Raw genomic sequence first — 23,256 nt, forward strand, 5'->3', positions numbered from 1 at the left:
ACTCCTCCTCTCTCTCCCTGTTACATACTCCCCCTCTCTCTCCCCCATTACATACTCCCCCTCTCTCCCCCGTTACATACTCCCCCTCTCTCTCCCCCGTTACATACTCCCCCTCTCTCTCCCCCGTTACATACTCCCCCTCTCTCTCCCCCGTTACATACTCCCCCCTCTCTCTCCCCCGTTACATACTCCCCCTCTCTCTCCCCCGTTACATACTCCCCTCACTTTCCCCGTTACATATTCCCCCCTCTCTCCCCCCGTTACATACTCCCCCTCTCTCCCCCGTTACATACTCCCCCTCTCTCCCCCCGTTACATACTCCCCCCTCTCTCCCCCGTTACATACTCCCCCTCTCTCCCTCCCCCGTTACATACCCACCTCACTTTCCCCGTTACATGCTCCCCCCTCTCTCCCTGTTACATGCTCCCCCCCTCTCCCCCGTTACATGCTCCCCCTCTCTCCCCGTTACATGCTCCCCCCTCTCTCCCCGTTACATGCTCCCCCCTCTCTCCCCCGTTACATGCTCCCCCCTCTCTCCCCGTTACATGCTCCCCCCTCTCTCCCCGTTACATACTCTTTTGCTCACTCTCTCCTTTAGATACTCACCCCTTGCTCTCCCTCACACCCTCCCCCACCCCTATATCCCTCTCCTCGCCTATATCCCTCTCCTCCCTTATATCACTCTCCTCCCCTATATCCCTCTCCTCCCTTATATCCCTCTCCCTCCCTCTCTCCTCCTCCCTCCCCCATCTCTCTCACATACTCCACCCTCATCCAGTACCACATCGCGCAGTTTCTCCAGGCGCTCTGCGAATCGCGCTACGTCCCCCAGAAGCTGCGAGATGTCCTCCACCTCGATGAAGGACCCCTCTCCGCTCTCGGGTGGGCTCGCACCCCCTTGCAGTTTGTTGGGCTTGCCCCTGGGGGAGGACAGTGGGATCCCTGCGGCGCTGGCATGTCGGCTCAGGCTGGTGGGTCTCTTGAGGGTTCCAGAGGAGCCGGGGGCTGCCGCTGAGTGAGGGGCTAGGGGCGGAGTCAGTGGAGGAGGAGGGTTCACTGACATCCCTACGGGGGAGCTCCTGGCGGGGGACGAAATAAGAGAACAGTATAAAGCTCAGTATTGGGGGGCAGCAGCGTCAGGGAGTTGGTTATTGGAGGGGAGCAGTGTCAGAGCGCGGGGTATAGAGGGGAGCAGTGTCAGAGCGCGGGGGTATAGAGGGGAGCAGTGTCAGAGCGCGAGGTATAGAGGGGAGCAGTGTCAGAGCGCGGGGTATAGAGGGGAGCAGTGTCAGAGCGCGGGGTATAGAGGGGAGCAGTGTCAGAGCGCGGGGTATAGAGGGGAGCAGTGTCAGAGCGCGGGGTATAGAGGGGAGCAGTGTCAGAGCACGGGGTATAGAGGGGAGCAGTGTCAGAGCGCGGGGTATAGAGGGGAGCAGGGTCAGAGCGCGGGGTATAGAGGGGAGCAGGGTCAGAGCGCGGGGTATAGAGGGGAGCAGTGTCAGAGCGCGGGGTATAGAGGGGAGCAGTGTCAGCGCGGGGTATAGAGGGGAGCAGTGTCAGAGCGCGAGGTATAGAGGGGAGCAGTGTCAGAGCGCGGGGTATAGAGGGGAGCAGTGTCAGAGCGCGGGGTTTATAGATCATATAAATAACAAATAATACAGATAACACATAATGGGAATAAGCGCTTCAGACATAAAAGTGACATTCGGTGTACACACTGTTTGTGTACTACAAAGACAATTTTTTTTGCATGTTCTTGGGGTTTTACAGACGTACAAAACTGTCCCAACTCTGTTCACGAGATATGTCGTCAAGCTTTACTGGGCTAAAGGAAATGCTAAATCAGTCATATGCTGAGGACTCCCTGAAATAGAGTGAGAGAGGGAGCAGAGGAGGAGAAGAGAGGAGAGAGGCCGATATAGCAGGGGACCTATTGACTTGTATACAGTACCTCCCATACCACTCCTCTATACAAAACGTGGAATTAGCATATTCCCCAGGCATCTCCCGTGGGCTCACAGGCGTCTCTCCACATGTTGTATAGAGGAGAGGTTCGAGTGGTACGTGGTGAAATGAAAACATGCTGGCGACATTTTCCACGTGAAACCATGGTCACGGTTCGCAAAGTGCAGCGAAAATGCTGCACTTCACTGTTGGGTTTCCTTAAAGTGTGACAAAAATACATGTAAACACAGTTACACATACACACCATTATGTATACAGATATATACACAGTTATATATATATATATATACACACTCAAAAACATACCGTATTATAGAGATATAAATACACATATACAAAGTTGCATATCTAGAGATATATGCACACAATTACATATACAGCGATGTATACATACATCCATAATCACATATACAGTTACATACAGAAATGTATACCCCCCCCCCAGAGATACACATCTGTGCTGCTGGTTTTGTTTCTCAGCAGGTTGGTGTATACAGTATACTGGGAATACAGAGGGAGGAGAGACACGGGGGAGTCCCAGCTCTGCAACAAGAGTGTAATGTGACATGAAGTGCAGCAGCCACCACTGTCACCCCCACCACAGGCTGCTCCAAAGGGACTAGCATCTGTAACCACAAGTGTCATGCGGGATGGAGCCGGTGTCAGTGAGTAGCACATGGAGGTGCACACTCACTCACACTCAGGCCCTGCAGTTCTGTGACGTACAGTTTAGGATGCAATACAAGGAGATGCAGAGTGCAGTGCGGGGTACAGAACACAGAGGGGAGTGCGGTGCCGGGCGCAGAGTGTGCATGTGGTGCTGGGCACGGTGCAGTGAGGCTAACACTCTGTCGTGCAGGGTGCAAATCACAGAGGGTGCAGTGTAGTGCGACGGGATCTGGGGTGCGGGGTGCAGAGCGCATAAGGTGCAGGGTGCAAATCATAGACGGTCCAGTGTAGTGTGACGGGATCTGCAGGGCAGGGTGCAGAGCGCATACGGTCCAGTGTAGTGTGACGGGACTGCGGTGCGGGGTGCAGAGCGCAGAAGGTGCAGTGCGGGTCTGTGCAGAGTGACTCACGCTCAGGGTCTGTGGTGCCGGGCTTCCTGCTCTGCTCTTCTTTGATAAGGACGGGGTTTTCATCAGCTCTCGCTTCTTCCTTGAAAACATCCTGGGGTCTGTCACTCTCCTCTCTCTGGCTTCCCTGTGTGCTCCGCGGTGACCCCTCCGGAGCTCGCCCCCCTCGCTCGCCCCTGCGACCCCTCCTGGGGAGGGGGGCAGATTTTGGGGGTGCTCAGAGAGCTAGTGCAGGGTGCCTGAAAGTGTTGCTGTCAGATGCCATGTGACGTTAGGGCGCTTCCTGATTGGACTATCGCTGCCCCAAACCTGACACAGACAGGAAAGGGCTGAGGGCGTTAACTCTACGAATGCCGGAGACCACAGCAGCGTCCTGTCCCCTCCCACAGCTGTGTGTGCACGTAACGTGTCTGGGTGTGTGTGGAACACGCCTAGGTAATGGTGACGGGGGGACAGCATCAGAGCGCTGGGTATTGGGGGAGGGGACAGTATCAGAGCGCTGGGTATTGGGGGGAGGGGACAGCATCAGAGCGCTGGGTATAGGGGGGAGGGGACAGTATCAGAGCGCAGGGTATTGGGGGGAGGGGACAGTATCAGAGCGCTGGGTATTGGGGGAGGGGACAGTATCAGAGCGCTGGGTATTGGGGATGGGGACAGTATCAGAGCGCTGGGTATTGGGGGGAGGGGACAGTATCAGAGCGCTGGGTATTGGGGGGAGGGGACAGTATTAGAGCGCTGGGTATTGGGGGAGGGACAGTATCAGAGCGCTGGGTATTGGGGGGAGGAGACAGTATCAGAGCGCTGGGTATTGGGGGAGGGGACAGTATCAGAGCACTGGGTATTGGGGGAGGGGACAGTATCAGAGCACTGGGTATTGGGGGAGGGGACAGTATCAGAGCGCTGGGTATTGGGGGAGGGGACAGTATCAGAGCGCTGGGTATTGGGGGGAGGGGACAGTATCAGAGCGCTGGGTATTGGGGGGGAACAGTGCTAAGTATAGGGAGGAGCAGCGTCAGAGTGCCAGGGATAGGGAGGAGCAGCGTCAGAGTGCCAGGGATAGGGAGGAGCAGCGTCAGAGTGCTGGGTACGGGTAGGCGCAGCGTCAGAGTGACAGGGATAGGGAGGAGCAGCGTCAGAGTGCTGGGTATAGGGAGGAGCAGCGTCAGAGTGCTGAATATAGGGAGGAGCAGCGTTAGAGTGCTGGGTATAGGGAGAAGCAGCATCAGAGTGCTGGGTATAGGGAGGAGCAGCGTCAGAGTGCTGAGTATAGGGAGGAGCAGCGTCAGAGTGCCAGGGATAGGGAGGAGCAGCGTCAGAGCGCTGAGTATAGGGAGGAGCAGCGTCAGAGTGCTGGGTATAGGGAGGAGCAGCGTTAGAGTGCTGAGTATAGGGAGGAGCAGCGTCAGAGTGCCAGGGATAGGGAGGAAAGCGTCAGAGTGCTGAGTATAGGGAGGAGCAGCGTCAGAGTGCTGGGTATAGGGAGGAGCAGCGTCAGAGTGCTGAGTATTGGGGGAGGAGACAGTATCAGAGCGCTGGGTATTGGGGGAGGGGACAGTATCAGAGCGCTGGGTATTGGGGGAGGGGACAGTATCAGAGCGCTGGGTATTGGGGGAGGAACAGTATCAGAGCGCTGGGTATTGGGGGGAGGTGGGCACTGCATCCGAGCGTTGGGTATGGGGGGAGGGGACAGTATCAGAGCGCTGGGTATTGAGTGGAGGGGGGACAGTATCCGAGCGTTGGGTATTGGGGGGAGGGCGGCATCAGAGCGCTGAGTATTGGGGGGGGAGTCGGAGAACAGTATCAGAGCGCTGTGTATTGGGGGGGAGAGTATCAGAGCGCTATGTATCGGGGGGGAGCTGCATGAGAGCACTGAGTATTGATGGGGGGGGGGTTTGGAGCACAGTATCAGAGCGCTGTGTATTGGGGGGGAACAGTGCTGAGTATAGGGAGGAGCAGCGTTAGAGTGCTGAGTATAGGGAGGAGCAGCGTCAGAGTGCCAGGGATAGGGAGGAGCAGCGTCAGAGTGCTGGGTACAGGTAGGCGCAGCGTCAGAGTGCTGGGTATATGGAGGAGCAGCGTCAGAGTGCTGAATATAGGGAGGAGCAGCGTTAGAGTGCTGGGTATAGGGAGGAGCAGCATCAGAGTGCTGGGTATAGGGAGGAGCAGCGTCAGAGTGCTGAGTATAGGGAAGAGCAGCGTCAGAGTGCTGAGTATAGGGAGGAGCAGCGTCAGAGTGAGGGGTATAGGGAGGAGCAGCGTTAGAGTGCTGAGTATAGGGAGGAGCAGCGTCAGAGTGCTGAGTATAGGGAGGAGCAGCATCAGAGCGCTGAGTATAGGGAGGAGCAGCGTCAGAGTGCCAGGGATAGGGAGGAGCAGCGTCAGAGTGCTGAGTATAGGGAGGAGCAGTGTTAGAGTGCTGGGTATAGGGAGGAGCAGCGTCAGAGTGCCAGGGATAGGGAGGAGCAGCGTCAGAGTGCTGAGAATAGGGAGGAGCAGCGTCAGAGTGCTGGGTATAGGGAGGAGCAGCGTCAGAGTGCTGAGTATAGGGAGGAGCAGTGTTAGAGTGCTGGGTATAGGGAGGAGCAGCGTCAGAGTGCCAGGGATAGGGAGGAGCAGCGTCAGAGTGCTGAGTATAGGGAGGAGCAGCGTCAGAGTGCTGAGTATAGGGAGGAGCAGCGTCAGAGTGCTGGGTATAGGGAGGAGCAGCGTCAGAGCGCTGAGTATAGGGAGGAGCAGCGTCAGAGTGCTGAGTATAGGGAGGAGCAGCGTCAGAGTGCTGAGTATAGGGAGGAGCAGCGTCAGAGTGCTGAGTATAGGGAGGAGCAGCGTCAGAGTGCTGAGTATAGGGAGGAGCAGCGTCAGAGTGCTGAGTATAGGGAGGAGCAGCGTCAGAGTGCTGAGTATAGGGAGGAGCAGCGTCAGAGTGCCAGGGATAGGGAGGAGCAGCGTCAGAGTGCTGAGTATAGGGAGGAGCAGCGTCAGAGCGCTGGGTATAGGGAGGAGCAGCGTCAGAGTGCTGAGTATAGGTAGGAGCAGCGTCAGAGTGCTGGGTATAGCGAGGAGCAGCGTCAGAGTGCTGGGTATAGGGAGGAGCAGTGTTAGAGTGCTGGGTATAGGGAGGAGCAGCGTCAGAGTGCTGAGTATAGGGAGGAGCAGCGTCAGAGTGCCAGGGATAGGGAGGAGCAGCGTCAGAGTGCCAGGGATAGGGAGGAGAAGCGTCAGAGTGCTGAGTATAGGGAGGAGCAGCGTCAGAGCGCTGGGTATAGGGAGGAGCAGCGTCAGAGTGCTGAGTATAGGTAGGAGCAGCGTCAGAGTGCTGGGTATAGCGAGGAGCAGCGTCAGAGTGCTGGGTATAGGGAGGAGCAGTGTTAGAGTGCTGGGTATAGGGAGGAGCAGCGTCAGAGTGCTGAGTATAGGGAGGAGCAGCGTCAGAGTGCCAGGGATAGGGAGGAGCAGCGTCAGAGTGCTGAGTATAGGGAGGAGCAGCGTCAGAGTGCCAGGGATAGGGAGGAGCAGCGTCAGAGTGCTGGGTATTGTAACACGTGGGAATGTATGTGCACATACCGTGTGGGTGTGCATGGAAAACATCTTTTTAGTGTATATATTTACATACCTGCCTAACAGGAAGCGATTGTCCTGTGTCCAGGGCCATAGAAGGGGCCCCAGCCATCCATATCTCCGAAACTCCACCCTACCCCTGCCCAACAAGTCACTGCGTCCCAGGCAACACCTCTCGGAGGCCTGTCACTATACACCTCTCGGAGGCCTGTCACTATACACCTCTCGGAGGCCTGTCACTATACACCTCTCGGAGGCCTGTCACTATACACCTCTCGGAGGCCTCTCACTATACACCTCTCGGAGGCCTGTCACTATACACCTCTCGGAGGCCTGTCACTATACACCTCTCGGAGGCCTGTCACTATACACCTCTCGGAGGCCTGTCACTATACACCTCTCGGAGGCCTGTCACTGTATTATGTACTTATGAGTATGAGCTGGGGATCGGCAGAGTGTAAATAGGAGGAGCTAAAGGGAGCAGATAGAGGGCACAGGAGGCATTTTAGGGATGGGTTATATGGGGCAGGAATTATAAGGAGCAGTTATATAAGCAATAGGAGTTATAGGGAGATGTTATCTGGATCAATAGGAGAAGTTATGGGGAGCGGTTATATTGTATTGTATTGTATGTCTTTATTTATATAGCGCCATTAATGTACATAGCGCTTCACAGTAGTAATATGGAGCAATAGGAGGAGTTATAGGGAGCGGTTATATGGGGCAATAGGAGGAGGTATAGGGAGCGGTTATATGGGGCAATAGGAGGAGGTATGGGGAGCGGTTATATGGGGCAATAGGAGGAGGTATGGGGAGCGGTTATATGGGGCAATAGGAGGAGGTATGGGGAGCGGTTATATGGGGCAATAGGAGGAGGTATGGGGAGCGGTTATATGGGGCAATAGGAGGAGGTATGGGGAGCGGTTATATGGGGCAATAGGAGGAGGTATGGGGAGCGGTTATATGGGGCAATAGGAGGAGGTATGGGGAGCGGTTATATGGAGCAATAGGAGGAGTTATAGGGAGCGGTTATATGGGGCAATAGGAGGAGGTATAGGGAGCAGTTATATGGCGTAATAGGAGGAGGTATGGGGAGCGGTTATATGGGGCAATAGGAGGAGTTATAGGGAGCGGTTATATGGGGCAATAGGAGGAGTGATAGGGAGCGGTTATATGGGGCAATAGGAGGAGTTATAGGGAGCGGTTATATGGGGCAATAGGAGGAGTGATAGGGAGCGGTTATTTGGGGCAATAGGAGGAGTTATAGGGAGCGGTTATATGGGGCAATAGGAGGAGTTATAGGGAGCGGTTATATGGGGCAATAGGAGGAGGTATGGGGAGCGGTTATATGGGGCAATAGGAGGAGGTATAGGGAGCGGTTATATGGGGCAATAGGAGGAGTGATAGGGAGCGGTTATATGGGGCAATAGGAGGAGTTATAGGGAGCGGTTATATGGGGCAATAGGAGGAGGTATGGGGAGCGGTTATATGGAGCAATAGGAGGAGTTATAGGGAGCGGTTATATGGGGCAATAGGAGGAGGTATAGGGAGCGGTTATATGGAGCAATAGGAGGAGTTATAGGGAGCGGTTATATGGCGCAATAGGAGGAGTTATAGGGAGCGGTTAAATGGGGCAATAGGAGGAGTTATAGGGAGCGGTTATATGGCGCAATAGGAGGAGTTATAGGGAGCGGTTATATGGGGCAATAGGAGGAGTTATAGGGAGCGGTTATATTATTATTATTGTTTATTTGTAAAGCACCAACGTATTCCACAGCGTGGTACAACGGGGAACCAGAGATTTGATAATGACATAAACAGTTACATACAAATATGGACAAGCATGCACAGATACAGAAACATAATGAGGACCCTGCACCGGAGAGCTTACAATCTACAGGGAATGAGGGACAATGTTGAAACGAAAGGTAAAGCGGCTGCTCATTGTGGGACGGAGTGTGCCTCAGGATGGGGTATGGTTCAGCCGCACAGCTGGTCCCAGTAACGTTTGAGGGTGTGGATGTTGGGGAGTGTTAGGGTGGAGTTTGGTCCAGCCACGCCACGGGGAGGGGGTTAGGGGGGTGCTAGATAAGCTCTTTTGAAAAGGCGAGTTTTCAGTGTGTCTTTAAATGACTAAGGCTTAGGGAGAGGGAATTGCAGATAGAGGAGCAGCACAATATGGATCTATAAGAGGAGGACTCTGCACTGGAAGCCTGTGACCACCAGAGAGGGCTGCTGAAGCAAAGATACCGCAGCAATACACAGCTCCCATCTCAGAGGCACCAGGTGCCTGCGCTGGGATATTTCTGGGTTCCGGGAGCTGGGATATTTCTGGGTGTGTCGGCGAAGGGGTACCCAGGCCATAAATAAAGGTAATATGCCCGGTTGGGTGCCCCTGAGCTATATTGGGGAATTGTGAGTGTCAGCTCTTCAACCCAATTGTGTTATATAACTGCTTGTATTGTATTGTATGTCTTTATTTATATAGCGCCATTAATGTACATAGCGCTTCACAGTGGTAATACACGTGGTAATCAAATAAATAACAAATAGTATAAATAACAGGTCGTGGGAATAAGTGCTACAGCCATAAAAGTAACATTAAGGAATAAAGATGTACAGGCATACCCCGGTTTAAGGACACTCACTTTAAGTACACTCGCGCGTAAGTACACCTAGCTCAATAGGCAAACGGCAGCTCACGTATGCGCCTGTCTGCACATCCTGAACAGCAATACCGTCTCGCTACCTGTACCGAAGCTGTGCGCAAGCGGGGAGACTATAGAGCCTGTTACACATGCATTATTTACATCAGTTATGCACGTATATGACGATTGCAGTACAGTACATGCATCGATAAGTGGGAAAAAGGTAGTGCTTCACTTTAAGTACATTTTCGCTTTACATACATGCTCCGGTCCCATTGCGTATGTTAATGCGGGGTATGCCTGTATGTGGTTTTAATGTTCTAGGAGTGCCAACCAGCGGGATGCGCCAGGCGTGAGCGTCAGGGATGATTTTACTGGAAAATGTTGTCAGGGTGTGTTTGGGTATAAGGGGGCTCATGTTGCGGGTTACCCGAAGGGTTTACATTTTAAGTTAAAGCGTAGAGTGTCAGCTCTGCAGCCAACTGCTGGCTGCAGTCCTGTGAATGTGTAGAAATTGTCTATATGCGCCTGGCTTGGAAGAAGAGGGCCATATCGCCGTATTAAGGGTTAATGAATACCCACAACCTACACGGGACATAAGGGGTTAATCTATATCTCCACACTCTACACAGGGTCCCTATGATAAAGGGACACTACCCAGGTACCCTGAATCCAGTATAGGAGTTCAGGGGGGTTACTCCAGTCAGGTATCAGGCTGAGAAGGTTTTATTAAGATAAGGCTGTGCGAGCTTTAAAAGTGAAGTTAAAATGTTTAAAGATCCAGTTGCTGTGTGTAAGAAATGAAGACGAGTGTAAGGAGAACCGTTTAGGTTACACTCTATTTCATACATCGGAAAACTGTAACACATTTTAGCAGCAGAATGTATGAGTATATTTTTAGGCAACAGTGTTTTAAAATATGTTTATACTTTATGCATTAAATCAGACAGGATCTGTTGTCCTGCAAAGACTCTGAGTGGGGCTTATGGCTACTAGATCAAAGGGACATTTGTCCTAGAAGTGTGATCCCCTTTGTTAGCAGGAAAGGCTGGGAGGTGTGAGCGCCATTTGTTCAGGATAGCTAAGTAGTGGCCATATCCTCAGATCAAGAGTCAGCTTCAGAAGCAAGGAAATAGAGGTGTTGAACCTTTGGTTAGCACGCAGGGGTGAAGGAGACTGAGCCGTACCCAGTAAGAAGGCAGGATGCCATATGCTAAGTGACAAGTGGGGGAAGATGACCTTGGTTGCACATGCTCAGTTGCTATACTGAAACCCTCTGCCAGGGTCTGTAGAGACTGGCAGAACCTGGCTATATGTGGGAGGATTGGTTCCCACGCCAAGGATTGGCTGCACATTATACAGATAGGCTTGGAATAGTTTTAAAAGTTCGTGCAGTCAGTGGAGAGGAGAGATTCACCTGAGATTCAATTCCATCTTGTAAGAAGTTCCATCAGATTCATCTGAGCTACAGCGTGCGGTGCAAAGGTCATAACATCGTAACTAAGGATTGCACCCTGCTTCAAAAGTTTGTTAGAACTAAGGATTGGCAAACGAATCCTGCAAGGACAAAAACGAAAAGTTTACTTTTGGCAGAGATACAGGGGTTGCGCTAGCGCCCCTAGCCAAGGACTATTACACGGCTCTTTTTGCGCATCAACCCCATATCTAGGAATTGATGCCTAGAGACTTGATTTCTGAGGATTTCGTACCGTGGACATTTTATTTCATTTTGCCCCATCCCAGTAAGTGTTTATTTGTGATCATTTTGTAATTCAAGCTGTGCGTTTTCTTTATGTGAATAAATACAATTTATTTTATTTCATGCTTTATTCAATCAAAGGATCCAGATGGTAAAGTGTTAATAAGCTTGGTCTCCCGTGACACTGGGTTCCCGGAGCTGAGATATTTCTGGGTTCCTGGAGCTGGGATATTTCTGGGTTCCCGAAGCTGGGATATTTCTGGGTTCCCGAAGCTGTGATATTTCTGGGTTCCTGGAGCTGTGATATTTCTGGGTTCCCAGAGCGGTGCTATTTCTGAGTTCCCAGAGCTGGAATATTTCTGGGTTCCCGGAGCTGGGATATTTCTGGGTTCCCGGAGCTGGGATATTTCTGGGTTCCCGAAGCTGGGATATTTATGGGTTCCCTGAGCTGTGATATTTCTGGGTTCCCGGAGCTGTGATATTTATGGGTTCCCGGAAACCGAATATTTCTGGGTTTCCGGAGCTGGGATATTTCTGGGTTCCCAGAGCTGGGATATTTCTGGGTTCCCAAAGCTGTGATATTTCTGGGTTCCCAGAGCGGTGCTATTTCTGGGTTCCCGGAGCTGGGATATTTCTGGGTTCCCAGAGACTGAATATTTCTGGGTTCCGGGAGCTGGGATATTTCTGGGTTCCCGGAGTTTGGATATTTCTGGGTTCCCGGAGCTGTGATATTTCTCGGTTCCCGAAGCTGGGATATGTCTGGGTTCTCGAAACTGGGATATGTCTGGGTTCCCGGAGACCGAATATTTCTGGCTTCCCGGAGCTGGGATATTTCTGGGTTCCCGGAGCTGGGATATTTCTGGGTTCCCATAGACCGAATATTTCTGGGTTTCCGGAGCTGGGATATTTCTGGGTTCCCGGAGCTGGGATATGTCTGGGTTCCAGGAGCTGGGATATGTCTGGGTTCCAGGAGCTGGGATATTTCCAGGTTCCCGAAGCTGTGATATTTCTGGGCTCCCGAAGCTGTGATATTTCTGGGTTCCCGAAGCTAGGATATTTTTGGGTTCCCGGAGCTGGGATATTTCTGGGTTCCTGAAGCTGGGATATTTTTGGGTTCCCGGAGCTGGGATATTTCTGGGTTGCTGGAGTTGGGATATTTATGGGTTCCCGGAGCTGGGATATTTCCAGGTTCCTGAAGCTGGGATATTTCTGGGTTCCCGAAGCTGGGATATTTCTGGGTTCCCGGAGACCGAATATTTCTGGGTTCCCGGACCTAGGATATTTCTGGCTTCCTGAAGCTGTGATATTTCTGGGTTCCTGGGATTGTGATATTTCTGGGTTCCCGGAGCTGGGATATTTCTTGGTTCCCAAAGCTGGGATATTTCTGGGTTCCCAGAGGTGGGATATTTCTGGGATATATCTGGGTTCCCAGAGCTGGTATATTTCTGGGTTGCTGGAGTTGGGATATTTATGGGTTCCCAAAGCTGGTATATTTCTGGGTTCCTGGAGCTGGGATATTTATGGGTTCCCAAAGCTGGTATATTTCTGGGTTCCTGGAGCTGGGATATTTGTGGGTTCCTGGAGCTGGGATATTTGTGGGTTCCCAGAGCTGGGATATTTCTTGGTTCCCAGAGCTGGGATATTTCTGGGTTTCCGGAGCTGGGATATTTCTGGGTTCCCAGAGGTGGGATATTTCTGGGTTCCCGGAGCTGGGATATTTCTGGGTTCCCGGAGCTGGGATATTTCTGGGTTTCCGGAGCTGGGATATTTCTGGGTTCCCGGAGCTGGGATATTTGTGGGTTCCCGGAGCTGGGATATTTCTGGGTTCCCGAAGCTGGGATATTTCTGGGTTCCCGGAGACCGAATATTTCTGGGTTCCCGGACCTAGGATATTTCTGGGTTCCTGGGATTGTGATATTTCTGGGTTCCCGGAGCTGGGATATTTCTTGGTTCCCAAAGCTGGGATATTTCTGGGTTGCCGGAGTTGGGATATTTATGGGCTCCCAAAGCTGGGATATTTCTGGGTTCCCAAAGCTGGGATATTTCTGGGATATATCTGTGTTCCCAGAGCTGGGATATTTCTGGGTTGCTGGAGTTGGGATATTTATGGGTTCCCAAAGCTGGTATATTTCTGGGTTCCTGGAGCTGGGATATTTATGGATTCCCAAAGCTGGTATATTTCTGGGTTCCTGGAGCTGGGATATTTATGGGTTCCCAGAGCTGGGATATTTGTGGGTTCCTGGAGCTGGGATGTTTCTGGGTGGAGCTGGGATATTTCTGGGTTCCCGGAGCTGGGATATTTCTGGGTTCCCGGAGCTGGGATATTTCAGGGCTCCCCGTGTCTGTTGCTGCGTTTGTCACCTTTGCTTCAGAGCTGTACATTTTACAGCATATGCTGGGATATTCCAGACTCACCTGGATCTGATTTCAGCATGTACCAGTACTTTGGATGTATACCTGTAAACAGAATTATGTACCTGTATGCTGGATATATACTGTATATACCTGTAAGCAGTCAGTGTACCTGTATACTGGGGGTATATACCTGTATGCTGGATATATTCGGACAATACCTGTACACAGTAAATGTACCTTTACATTGGATGCCCCTCCATAGTATTTATACCAAGGTAATTTGCATAATTAAATGAATCAATTAAAAAGTTTGGTAAAAAATTAACCAGTTAGTGACCTTAAACATCATTAAATAACAGTCATAATAGACTGATTATGAGGACCGCACTACATCATTTAATTTTGAAATGATTTAGTGCGGTCCTCATGATGACGAAACGCGTAGGGCGTGGCTAAGGCTGAGGTTGTCACTTCCCCACGAACTTTACCTTTGCGGGTTGCGAGACGCTGCAGGCTGTGTGAGGCTGTGAGGAAAGAAACGCTGGATCCTCGTCCTCTGATGTCTCACTGACCAGAAGCAAGAAACTGGAGGTGCTAGTTCCCGGAGGGATTTCCTGTGTGGTGCACCCGACCGGAGGGACGTCATTTCCGGTTGCTCAGACCATGCGGAGAGCAGACAGGAGAGGGCTCCATTGCTGATAACAGACGGCAGTACTGGCTTATGAGAGCCTATCTCATACCTGCTTTTAAACCCTGTACTTTTGTGAGTGGGCATTTGACTGTTTTTATTGTTCTATAAACTATTTGTTATACTTTAATGCACTAGGTGTGCGCCTGTTTCTTTTCTTTTCTTTTTTCATAGGTATCAACAGGGAGTAGTGACCCCTTTGAAACGGGCTGCCATATATCTGGATGCTTTGTTCTGGAACAGGACTTTGTATTTTTCTGAGGTTTTTTAGGTTTTTCATTCATTTTTACATATTTTTTTTATTACAATTTTTACATTTTTTATTATATACTTTTTATATGTTATGGTTATTTAGTATTTTTTATATATTAAAGTATTAGGTCTTTGTTATTGAACATTTTAAATACGTTATAGAACCTATTACCCTTGGTTAATACTGGTTTGGATTTAATTTACCCACATATGCCACCCCATTGGATGCTTTCATAGTTGGTTTTCATTAATCACAGTTTTGTATAGGCTATATTAGAGGCGCTACTTCGTTCTTTCTGTTTTGCTTGATTATATATATATATATATATATATATATCTCAAAAATGAATAGACAATACCGTTCTGTGGCTAACGAAATGCTTTTATTTGTACGAGCTTTCGAGATACACTGATCTCTTCTTCCGCCGGTGTTACATTGAATAAAGCAGGCAAGGGGTTTACTCAAGAACAGTGCATCTTGGAATGTGACTAGAGCTAGGAGTCTGACACTGATCGAGAGAGAGCCATAGAATCGCTAAAGGCCAACCACAACATAACAATCAAACCTGCGGACAAGGGAGGAGCAGTTGTCATAATGAACACCACAGACTATCTGCGGGAAGCACACAGACAACTCTCTGATGCAAAGTATTACACCAAACTACAGGAGGATCCAACAAAAAAAATACATGAGAGAACTCAACAGGATCATTAAAACACTCCTGATCCACACAAGAGAACAAATTCTGGACCTGATACCAGCGAACCCAAAACCTGGCACATTCTACATGCTCCCTAAAATTCACAAAGAGGGTAACCCTGGGCGCACTATTATCTCTGGATCTGGCACACTGACTTGAGAATATTTCTGGCTGGGTGGAAAGCATTCTAAAACCACTTGTGAGGAACACGCCCAGCTATATCCAGGACACCACCGACCTGCTTAACAAACTTCATGCCTTTGGCCCCCTCCCAACAGGAACACTACTAGCAACCATGGATGTTTAGTCACTTTACACTAACATCCCCCACAAAGATGGGATTTCAGCCTGCAGATACTTTCTGGGACTGCAGGAGCCACTCACAGAGACAGTGACTAAATGCATCAAATTTATTCTGACCCATAACTACTTCACATTTGCAAATGACACATACCTAGACACAACTGGAACTGATATGGGCACTCGGATGGCGCCCTAGTATGCCAATCTGTTCTGCGCAAAACTGGAAAGTGACTTTCTTTCCACCTGTCACTTGAAACCCCTTACATACCTTCGCTACATTGATTACATCCTCCTGATTTGGACCTCTGGCAAACAGGACGTCCTACAGTTCCATGAGAACTTCAATACGTTCCACCCGACCATCAACCTCAAACTCACCCATTCCCTGGACAAAGTATATTTCCTAGACACCACCATTACTATAAAGAACAACCAACTACAGACTTCTGTATACCGCAAACCTACAGACAGAGCCAGCTATTTGAGGGACAACAGCTTCCACCCGACACACACAAAGCATGCAACCATCTACAGTCAAGCCATACGATACAACCGGATATGCTCCGACACAGCAGACAGATCTCAGCGGATTACAGCCTTGAGATCAGATTTCATAAACCATCGATATAACCACAGAATTGTAGACCAGCAAATATACAAAGCCCCCAGAATACCAAGAAGTGATCTCCTTGAATACAGATAGAAAGAGTCAAGCGACAGGGTCACTTTGGTGGTCACATATAACCCACACCTAGTGTGAGGCTCAGGGAGCCATGCCACTGTCGGCGTGCTCCCCACTCACCTCCACTGCCAGAGGCTCATCCGCGCCGCTCGCTCCTACCTCGCCAGGCAACCACAGCTGCACTAGCGCACGCACCTGCGCCAATCCTAAATAGCGCCGATCACGGGCAAGCGCGGCGTGCACAAAGACACACGCACGCTCTAGCACGGAAGGTCTGCCTCCTCACTCAATTCTACTCTCGGCATCAGCACCCTGCCCTACCACAGCCCTCGCCTTGCACACACCTCGACGGTGCAGGGTCCTCTTTGGACGCTCTCCCCTACTTATGCTTAGCTGCTCCACTGGCAAATCGGCTGAGCATAGAACCAGTTGCGTTGTACTTACCTCTTCTCTGCCTCCACAGTCTTGCCTTGCCTTGTTGTTCCCCATTCTGTGTACCGACCCGGCTTTCCACAATGATCGTCACCTCTCTAGACCTGACCTCAGCATTTGGACAAACGACCATTCTACTCTCTCCAAACCTGACCTCGGCAACCGGACAACGACGACTCTACCCTCTCCAAACCCGAACATGGCTAATAGTACCTGCAACGTTCCGCACCTCTCCTACTCTGACCCCGGCAAGTATATCGACCATCCGTACTTCTCCAACCCCGATCCGGCTACCCCGACAAAATCTAGAATCCAGACACGCTCTCATGACTGTGGGTGGCGTTATATCCATTCCCACCTCAGCACCGTGGTCCCGCCTTGTTTGTGGTGAGCACAGCGTGACACCTGGAAGCCCTACGCAAGATTGTCAGGGAACAACAACCCATTCTCCAGGAAGATACAAGACTGCAACAGGTCTTCCCTGAAACACCCTTATTATCATACAGACAACCTCATAATCTCAAGAAAATGACGGTGAGGAGTAAAATATTCAACAGTACAACTGAATGCGGGACAAGAAATGCGCAGGGGGCTACTACTACATAGGTGAGACGGGACAGGGGCTAAACAAGAGAATGAATCTGCATCGCCACATCATCACACGCGGAACAAGAGACAGTCCTGTCGGCAAACATTTCTTTGACTCTGGCCATAAGATGAACGATCTGAAGGTGGCCATACTCAAAGGCAATCTTAGGCTATGCTTATAGTGCTGGCGACGGCGAAGCGACGTCAGTCGACGGTCGCTGGAAAATCAAATAGAGATGACTTCCAGCGATCGCGACCAATCCGTCGCTCCGTCGCATCGCGCTTACTATAAGCGCACACGATGGCGGTAATGCATTTGTTTTGCCGCGACGTCGCGTCGCTATAAGCGCAGCCTTAGAATACCGAGAGACGATTTCATGAATACAAATTTATGCAAATGTTCGGGACACTTAGCGGTGGCCTAAACCGAGACCGAAGTTTTATGAGTCACTACTGACATGAGAGAACTCTCTTCCCATAAAGGCCATGTCTATACATACTGCGCTATATGTATGCATACACAACTGTTTCTTACACATACATATACTCTATGTAATTACATCCCAATAGACCAATAGGGACCACATAGTATCTACACACACTTTTAGTAATGCAACACCCTCTCACATTTCCACACCTACCCACACCATTGATATACACTCCCACTCCATACACACTTTTTGTAAAGTGCTGTATATACTGTGGGCTCTTTATTTATTTATATTTACATACACAAACACACACACTTAAATCCCTCACATTCAGGGACTATTTAACACCTCTAGTCATAAATCACACACTACACAGAGGGGAGGGATGAGCTCTAGTCACATTCCAAGATGCACTGTTTTTGAGTAAACCCCTTGTCTGCTTTATTCATTGTAAAACCGCCGGAACAAGAGATCAGTTTATCTTGAAAGCTCGCACAAATAAAAGCATTTCGTTAGCCACTGAACGGTATTGTGTATTAGTGAAAATAGTGGTACATCAAGAAACCCAACGTTTCGGTCCTCAAAAATGGGACCTTCCTCCCTCCAAAATGGGACCTTCCTCAGGAAGTATACGGAAGGTCCCATTTTGGAGGACCGAAACGTTGAGTTTCTTGATGTACCACTATTTTCACTAATACACTTTGTGAAGTTTTCTACAGTTGAGTGCTGTCTCTTGCTTTACGAGACCTCTGAACGGTAACGTATGTCTATATTATCCATATGGGACAAGCACCTACAGCCTATCAGCACCTATGGAGTGCCAACTGTTCTATTTGACTACATATATACACACACACACACGGTACCGATACCTCTACATCTATATATATATATATTGTGACAAACAGCTTACTCCGGGGCTCCGCTGCTTGTCCGGGACGGTTAGAACACGGTCTTTTGGGGTAGGTTAAATGAGGAGGCGTCACGTACTGTTCCTTTAAACAGGCTGTGCCTGGTTTATTCAGTCCCAGGCACTGAGACTGCCACAGTGCATACAACAAAACACATCAAAACAAAAACTGCTCACCTGAGCGATAACTTAACTTAGATTTCCCTAACTCAGGGTGGAAGTGGCTTTTCCACTTTCCAACAACAAAACAAGGTACTTTTGCAGAGTTAGCCAAATGAATAGAACAATTGAACCTGTGTGGGGAAGGGGCTTCTCCCCACTGTGTTCAGCAGCCTTCCAGGCTCTGGAGAAGAGACAAGAGCAAACAGGAAATCAGTCTTACATACCTGATTTCTAATTAGCATGACAGGTGACAGAAATCCCTCAGTTCCAGCGCTTGCCCAAAACTGTGGGATGGAGTGCATGTATTATAAGGCTGCACTCCCAGGCCAGACAGGATAGAAACTGTTCAGTATCCTGGGAGCCCTATATATGGAATTTATTACCATCCCCTGGTTTCTGTCACATATCCTCCCCCCCAGCTCAGACCCTGAGGGATGAGCGACCATGGATATTAGGGAGTGCATCCTTGACAACCCGTCAGCATTGCCATGTTTGTGCCCTGACCTGTGTTCCACAGAAAATTTAAAGGGTTGTAGGCTTAGGAACCACCTGGTCACTCTAGCATTCTTTTCCCTGTTTTGACACATCCAGGTAAGGGGTGCATGATCTGTGACCAACCGGAATTTTCTCCCCAACAGGTAGTATTTGAGCGTCTCTACAGCCCACTTTATTGCGAGACACTCTTTCTCTACTATGGAGTAATTTTTCTCCTGGGGATTTAGTTTCCTACTTAAATAAAGGATGGGGTGTTCCTCACCTTGAGACTCCTGGGAGAGTACCGCCCCCAGCCCTACCTCAGATGCGTCGGTTTGGACTACGAACTCTTTGGAGAAGTCAGGTGTGACCAACACTGGTTGGGCACAGAGAGCTTCTTTCAGGCTTCTAAAGGCCTGTTCGGTTTCGGGGGACCACTTTACCATAAGTGGTCCTCTTGCTTTTGTGAGGTCGGTTAGTGGGGTTGCCTTAGTCGCAAAATTGGGAATAAACCTTCTATAGTACCCAATTAACCCCAAAAAGGTCCTTACTTGTTTTTTTGTAACTGGCCTTGGCCAACCTTGTATCGCCTCCACTTTGAGTGTTTGGGGTTTGAGTAAACCTCTGCCAATAGAATACCCCAGATACTTGGCCTCCTCCAGACCAATGGTGCATTTAGCGGGGTTAGCAGTTAGTCCAGCAGACCGAACTGCGTCGAGCACAGCTTGGACCTTTGGAAGGTGGGATTGCCAATCTTCACTATGGATTACCACATCATCCAGGTAGGCAGCAGCATACCGAGCATGTGGTTTTAAAATTTTATCCATCATTCTTTGGAATGTGGCGGGAGCTCCATGTAAGCCAAAAGGCAGCACCCTATACTGAAAGAGGCCGTCTGGGGTTGAGAAGGCTGTCTTTTCTTTTGCCTTTTCTGTGAGGGGAACCTGCCAGTACCCTTTTGTTAGGTCTAGGGTTGTGAGATATCGGGCTTTGCCCAGTCTCTCTACAAGTTCATCTACCCTGGGCATAGGGTAAGTATCAAATTTTGACACCGCGTTTAGTTTCCGGTAGTCATTACAAAACCTTGTTGTACCATCTGGCTTTGGGACTAAGACTATAGGGCTGTTCCACCCACTTTGGGATTCCTCAATTACGCCTAGTTTTAGCATTTTTTTAACCTCTAAACTTATAGCCTCTCTTTTGGCCTCTGGGATTCGGTACGGTTTAAGGTTAACTCGGACCCCCGGTTCAGAGACTAGGTCATGTTCAATTACGCTAGTTCTACCTGGCTGTGTAGAGAAGATTTCTTTGTTTCTGCTCACTAAATTCTGAACCTCTTGTTTCTGATGAACGGACAGGGTTTCAGCTATGCTAACCTCTGGGTCAGTTTCTTGACTCTCTGACGGACCTGGGGTTACTAGGGTTGACAAGACTTCTCTATCTTTCCAGGGCTTGAGTAGGTTTATATGGTAAATTTGCTCAGGTTTCCTCCTACCTGGCTGTGTTACCTTATAATTTACTTCTCCCACTCTTTCCAAGACCTCATATGGCCCATGCCATTTAGCAAGGAATTTACTTTCCACGGTGGGAACCAGAACTAGTACCCTATCACCTGGAAAAAAAATTCTGACCCTAGCACCCTTATTATACGTATTCCTCTGTGCTTCTTGAGCTTTCTCCATGTGTTCCCTCACTATGGGTAGGACTGCAGCAATGCGGTCCTGCATCTGGGCAACATGCTCTATTACACTTCTGTAAGGGGTAACCTCGTGTTCCCAAGTCTCTTTGGCTATATCCAGTAAGCCCCTTGGGTGTCGGCCATACAATAGTTCAAACGGGGAGAAGCCTGTGGATGATTGGGGAACTTCCCTAATGGCAAATAACAGGTACGGTAACAAACAATCCCAGTTTTTCCCATCTTTATCGACCGCCCGCCGTAACATGCTCTTTAAGGTTTTATTGAACCTTTCCACTAAACCATCTGTTTGTGGATGATAGACTGAGGTTCTGAGATGCTTGATTTTTAGGAGTTTACATAACTCTTTTGTTACTTGGGACATAAACGGTGTTCCCTGGTCAGATAGAATCTCTTTAGGAATTCCAACCCGGGAAAACAGAACTACTAACTCTTTTGCTATGTTTTTGGCAGAGGTGCTACGTAGGGGAACTGCCTCCGGATATCGGGTGGCATAATCTAATATTACCAATATATGCTGATGTCCCCTAGCAGACTTTATTAGGGGTCCTACTAGATCCATAGCAATCCGGTCAAATGGTACCTCTATTATGGGAAGGGGTACCAATGGGCTGCGGTACGCCTTGAACGGGGCGGTGATCTGACATGCTGGGCAGGAGGAACAATAATTCGTAATTTCTGCCAGAACCCCAGGCCAATAGAAGCTTCGGAGAACCTTTTCTTTTGTCTTTTCCACCCCTAGGTGTCCCCCCAATGGATGACTATGTGCGAGGTGTAACACTACATTACGGAATGTCCGTGGTACCAACAATTGTTTAGTTGTAACTGATTTTCTTTTATCAACCCGATATACTAGGTCGTTCTCTACCTCGAAGTAGGGGTAAGCAAGCGACCTATCTGGTTGGCCAAGAGTACTATTCAGGTCCCGTATATTTCCCCTTGCTACCTCTAATGTGGGGTCCTCCCACTGGGCCTTCTTAAAACTCCCAGGACTGACCTCTAGGTCAGCGAGGGTCTTATCCGGTTCTGGGGTGGTAAGTGTCTGATCAACATCCTGATTTGGGGTATTCCCTACCAAAGTAGTGATGGGGAAGGGAATTTTACAGCACTCCTCCTTTTCCCCCTTCTTATTTGGGCCCTCGTCAACCTCCATTTCTGAAAACGGGAAAGGATTTATTTCTTCTAATACTTCGTTATGGTCCGCTATTGAACTCTGGGCGCTATTCTGAGCGGGGGACCACATTTTTAGAAAATGGGGAAAGTCGGTCCCTATTAACACATCATGTGCCAGTTTGGGTACAATACCCACCTTGAAATCTAAAGAACCAAACTCTGTTTCAAAAAAAACATCAACAGTGGAATATTCATGATTATCCCCATGTATACAACAAATTGCCATTCTTTGTGAACTGTTTCCCTGTTTCTTCTTAATGGGCAAGAGGTATTCGGACACTAGTGTGACCATGCTCCCAGAGTCCAGAAGTGCCCGAACCCTCCTACCATTAACCTTTACAAATGCCCACAGATGGTTATTCAAGGGGTCCTCTGGGCTAGGGCGCATACATTGGGACAACAGCGAATAAGGTTCCACGCTGTTGCATTGCATGGGCTCATCATTTAGTGGGCAGATTTTTGCTGTGTGGCCCCTCTCATGACAATTTACACATTTAGGTACATAGTCTGTGTCCCACTTAGAGCCTTTTCCCGGCTCCCCATGTTGGCTATTGCCCTTAGTGTGCGAACCACTGTTGCTGGTGCTGCGTGAAGGTGGTCGCCGCTCTTCAGCTCCTCTTAACCCCGGTACCCTTTTACCGTCTCTGGAAGAGTCCTGGAACCTCGGGTAGTGGGGTTGCTCCACGACTGTGGGTTGCGGGTGCTCTCCTGCTGCATTGTACCTTTCTACGAGGGCCACAAGCTCATCCGCATTGTGGGGGTCACTCCGACTGACCCAATGGCGTAAGGCAGAGGGAAGTTTCCTCAAGAACTGGTCCATGACCAACCGTTCCACGATGTGGCTTGCTGAGTTGATCTCGGGTTGTAGCCACTTCCGGGCGAGGTGGATGAGGTCATACATCTGGCTTCGGGTGGCTTTATCCATCGTGAAGGACCATGCGTGAAACCTTTGGGCGCGAACAGCCGTGGTTACGCCGAGGCGGGCGAGGATCTCGAACTTCAATTTTGCATAGACGTTAGCTTCGGCTGGCTCTAGATCAAAGTAAGCCTTCTGGGGTTCGCAGCTTAGGAAGGGTGCGATTAGACCAGCCCACTCAGCTTCTGGCCATCCCTCTCTCTGTGCCGTGCGTTCAAACGTGAGAAGATAGGCTTCCACATCATCCGAGGGTCCCATCTTCTGAAGGTAGTGGCTTGCCCTGGTCATTTTCGGAACTGGGGCTGCCGCTGCCAGTGGAAGGTTACTGATAGTCCCCCTCAGGATCTCGAGTTCCTGCTGTAAGCCCTGAGCGAACCGCTGTTGCTCCTCTCTCAGCAAGCGGTTTGTCTCTTGCTGGTTTGCATTCGCCTGTTGCAGGATTGCATTAGTCTCTTGCTGGTTTATTAACAGCTGTCGCTGGGTTTCACTCGCCTGTTGCTGGGCTTCATTCGCGTCTTTCTGGACAGCGACATTGCGTACCAGCGCA

At 49.8% G+C, this 23,256-nt stretch overlaps 1 protein-coding gene across 1 annotated transcript in view; it reads right to left on the bottom strand.

Moving 5' to 3' along the window:
- Window positions 1-3,376, bottom strand: part of ARHGAP45 (Rho GTPase activating protein 45) — a 44,132-nt gene extending 40,756 nt beyond the window's left edge. The window contains 3 exon segments of the mRNA XM_075611452.1: window positions 769-1,015; window positions 1,017-1,079; window positions 3,045-3,376. Of these exon segments, the coding sequence (XP_075467567.1) occupies window positions 769-1,015; window positions 1,017-1,079; window positions 3,045-3,134 (400 nt within the window). The 5' untranslated portion in view covers window positions 3,135-3,376.
- Between the last annotated feature and the right edge of the window lie 19,880 nt (window positions 3,377-23,256).

The sequence above is a fragment of the Ascaphus truei genome, chromosome 8 (assembly GCF_040206685.1).
Source record: "Ascaphus truei isolate aAscTru1 chromosome 8, aAscTru1.hap1, whole genome shotgun sequence".
Lineage (NCBI taxonomy): Eukaryota > Metazoa > Chordata > Amphibia > Anura > Ascaphidae > Ascaphus > Ascaphus truei.